General features: G+C 40.9%; 2 protein-coding genes across 2 annotated transcripts in view; one reads left to right on the top strand and one right to left on the bottom strand.

Annotated features, from left to right (window-relative positions):
- Positions 1-1,952, bottom strand: part of acss2l (acyl-CoA synthetase short chain family member 2 like) — a 13,549-nt gene extending 11,597 nt beyond the window's left edge. The window contains exons 1-2 of the mRNA XM_014020133.1: positions 1,366-1,952; positions 1,097-1,292 (exon numbers count right to left, since the gene is read on the bottom strand). Of these exons, the coding sequence (XP_013875587.1) occupies positions 1,097-1,292; positions 1,366-1,489 (320 nt within the window). The 5' untranslated portion in view covers positions 1,490-1,952. The remainder of the gene's footprint in view (positions 1-1,096; positions 1,293-1,365) is intronic.
- Positions 1,953-2,789: 837 nt separating this feature from the next.
- ndufv2 (NADH:ubiquinone oxidoreductase core subunit V2) overlaps positions 2,790-3,313 on the top strand; it is a 6,135-nt gene continuing 5,611 nt past the window's right edge. The window contains exon 1 of the mRNA XM_014020131.1: positions 2,790-2,903. Coding sequence (XP_013875585.1) covers positions 2,862-2,903 — 42 coding nt within the window. The 5' untranslated portion in view covers positions 2,790-2,861. The remainder of the gene's footprint in view (positions 2,904-3,313) is intronic.

Here is a 3,313-nt window from a genome sequence, read left to right as displayed (position 1 = left end):
ACATCTGGTGAAAATTTCATGTCATTAGCACCTCTAGTAATATATTTACTGAGAAAAATGGTGACGTGTTCAATACTTATTTTACCTGCTGTAGATCAATGGTTACAACATTTAATGAGTCATTGAGTGGCCTTGTTCTGGAAGTTCTAAAGTTTCACATGATGGGAGATAACCTGCTGCAGTTGTTGCTGAGTCCATATTTGGTTTGGATGATTGTCAGGACAGTTATTTACTAAACTTGTGTCATTGTGATTGGCAAGCTAGCAGACAGGCTAATAGCAGGATGTAAAACCAAAGCTGTGTTTTTATCTGGGAGTGGTGGAATAAATGATTGCATAAATAAAAGTTTGCAATCGCAGATAAAACAGGCTGATGGCGACTGATGATACGTGTTTATTCTTGTGGTAGGATGGTTCATTATTTGAACCCTTTTCCTGTTAACAGCATTATAAAAAAACAATAAAACATTTTAAATTAGAAGGTTGGCTTAAGGTCTCAAAAGGTTTTGTTTAACCCCATTTTAACCTATACAGGTATATGATTTTTTTGTACATTTATACAGTTTATGTCCCAAAGGTTTGCTTTTAATTCTTTTAAGATACTTTTTGTGAACCTGTTGAGCAGCTTGTACTTGATGTATTCTCTGTATTTACTATCTGTAGGAGGACGTAAATAAAAACAGGAATATCTAATTCGAAGTGAAAGGTTTGACCTGCAACAGAGACTCCATGGAGAGTAATGACTMGAAGTTACAATTATCTAACTTTATTCTGTTGTACAGAAATGCAAACAACCCTAATGAACTAGCACAGCAGCTATTTTGCGTTTGCAAAGCCTTTGCTGTTGACGGAACAAATATGCTTTTATGTAGTTACAACAATTTAAATTACATTCTCAGAAAATCGTTGATATGTGCTCTGAAAAGCGGGAAACATGGTGTAGCTAAAGGGGGGATTCAGGAAGGCTGAAGCTCTGATGTGTTGCTAATCTCTGGGATTTGTCGGCTGCAGGGTCGGTGGGCACAGACAACGCAACAGTTGGAATAACTCCAGTCTGGACCACCCATCAAAGACCCTCTTTCCTCTTCTTTGCTCACCAGTAATAGGCAACCTTCTCACTGAGCGTCCCTCCCCTCACATGTCTGTCCAGGACGTTGTAGCACACGTTGGTCCTGGCTCCTTCCATGCACTTGACGAACACGCTGCCCTTCGTCACGTCGAAGTTGTACTGGAGCATCGGCCCCGCTGCCGGCTTCTTCCAGAAGAACTCGTCGGCGACCTCCCTCCAGAAAGCTGAAACGAAGAGACGTTTGTCAGGTCAGGCAAGATGATGGAGGAGGAGCTGCTTGCAGAGGAACGGACCCACCTTCTGGGTTCTCCAGAGACTTCTTGTACTTCACCAGGTAGGAGTTGAAGTCGGGGACGTGAGCATCCCTCTGCAGGTCGAGAGGAGGCTGGTACATTTTGTCCCGGGATTCAGACACGACCATGGCGGGAGGACAGACAGGTCATCTGATGGGTCAGGCAGGGAGATGGGAGTAATCTGGTGTCACCGGTGCTCCGTCTGATCCTCCGGGAGGTGAGGGGAGAACAAGGCCTCCTGTGCTGGAGCAACACCATTCAACATGCAGAATAACCCGCCCCTAATCCCAGATCTGCAGACGGATCCTCGGTCTGCTTAGTGTCAAGGTGTCCAATCGGCTCCCGGGACCGAGCACTCCCACTTTTTTATTGGATGAGTCTCAGCTGGTCTGCTGATCACATTATGCTCCTGAGCCAGTGGGCGGACAGAGGGGAGGAGGAGGAGGAGGAAAGTGCAGCAGGATGAGTGTTTGTTTTCAAATGAAAGAGTGACAGAAGTTCAAAATAATAGAACAAAGTTTGGTCTTTATTGTATTTTTACTGAGACCATTACATTTATTAACAAGTGTATTCTCAGTTCAGAGGCTTGATTTTGCATAAAAATGTGACATTTACATTTAATAATAAAGAAAAAAATATATTTTCTTCTATTTATTGAATAAATTTTGGTTTGCAATTTCCCATTATGAAAAAAAAAATTGTGTTTTCTCCGGTTTGTTCAAACTGGAGAAAGTTTTTTCTGCAAAAATGCAATGTAAGTGATGAGAATAAATGCTGAAAGTAGCTGAAAAAATACAACGTTAAGTTAAAGTAAACAACGAAACACTAACTAGAAGCTAAAGGCTGGCTAAAAGGTCCCATCTACTGATTGAGCTGAATATTTTGATATTATAAGATGTAAACACACATGTCTCTCTATACTTGTGTGGACTTTACATTGATTTCCATTAATTTCTACAGCCTAACCCTGACCCACCAATGGTGTTTTTCCATTGTGTGGACCAGGCAAATGTCCACAGAGTGACAAAATGTCCTCATTAGCATGGTATAATGTCAGAATATGTCCACACAAACGAAAACTTTTCTGAGTTTTTATTTTTTTATATATTTTTTTATTTTTTTGTGTGTGCTTCAACATTTTCTCAGGTGGTGCCAGTGGGACCAGGGTGAGGCATTTGAAAATCCAGAGTCCATAAATCTGTAGTTTGTGGTTTCAGGTCACTTTTAACACTTCCAAACCTGGATAAACAGTGTTGGAACTAAAACATTAAATAAAACAAAATCAACCAAAGAAAGTTGATTTGTGGTTCAGAACATATATCAGGCTGTCAGGCTCTGCCAGGACTGGACCACAATGCAAACGACGTGATGACGTCGCATTGAGACTTTGAGGACAGCCAATAGCGACGGTCCTTACTGTGGCGTTGTAAACACACAGGTAGCTAGCTCGGCGCTCACGTCCTTCTGCTAACACACCGGGACCAGACTTCTGGCCTAAACATGTTTTTGTCCGCTGCTGTTCGCTCTGCTGTGTCGCACACGGTATGGTTGGGATATTTTGCATGTCTGTGGACTCTAATTTTAATGCTGTTTTCTACAAGTTGGAGAGAAATTTGTATGACTTCACAAGGACACGTAGCTGAGGCAGCTAAGTTAGGCTAGGCTAGGCTAACTGTCAAACGCTAACCAGATAAACATACCATTTAAAGGATGGATTTCAGTGTGTTTGTTTTTCTGTATAATTATTATTAATTCAATTTTCTGTGTTTCAACTGAACGTTTGAACCACGTTAAGTCAAATGATTTATTAGCAGAAATTGGCCGTTCGAAGGTTATTTTTATGTCATTAAACCTTTGTGAGATTAAAACTATGTAATAACAGGCATATTACAATGTCATTGATATGACATGAATACATACATACATACATACACACACACACACATATATAT

Source organism: Austrofundulus limnaeus, unplaced genomic scaffold, assembly GCF_001266775.1.
Source record: "Austrofundulus limnaeus strain Quisiro unplaced genomic scaffold, Austrofundulus_limnaeus-1.0 Scaffold241, whole genome shotgun sequence".
Taxonomy (NCBI): domain Eukaryota; kingdom Metazoa; phylum Chordata; class Actinopteri; order Cyprinodontiformes; family Rivulidae; genus Austrofundulus; species Austrofundulus limnaeus.
Note: the sequence above shows the minus strand (reverse complement) of the source record. Positions and strands in the feature narration are given on the sequence as shown.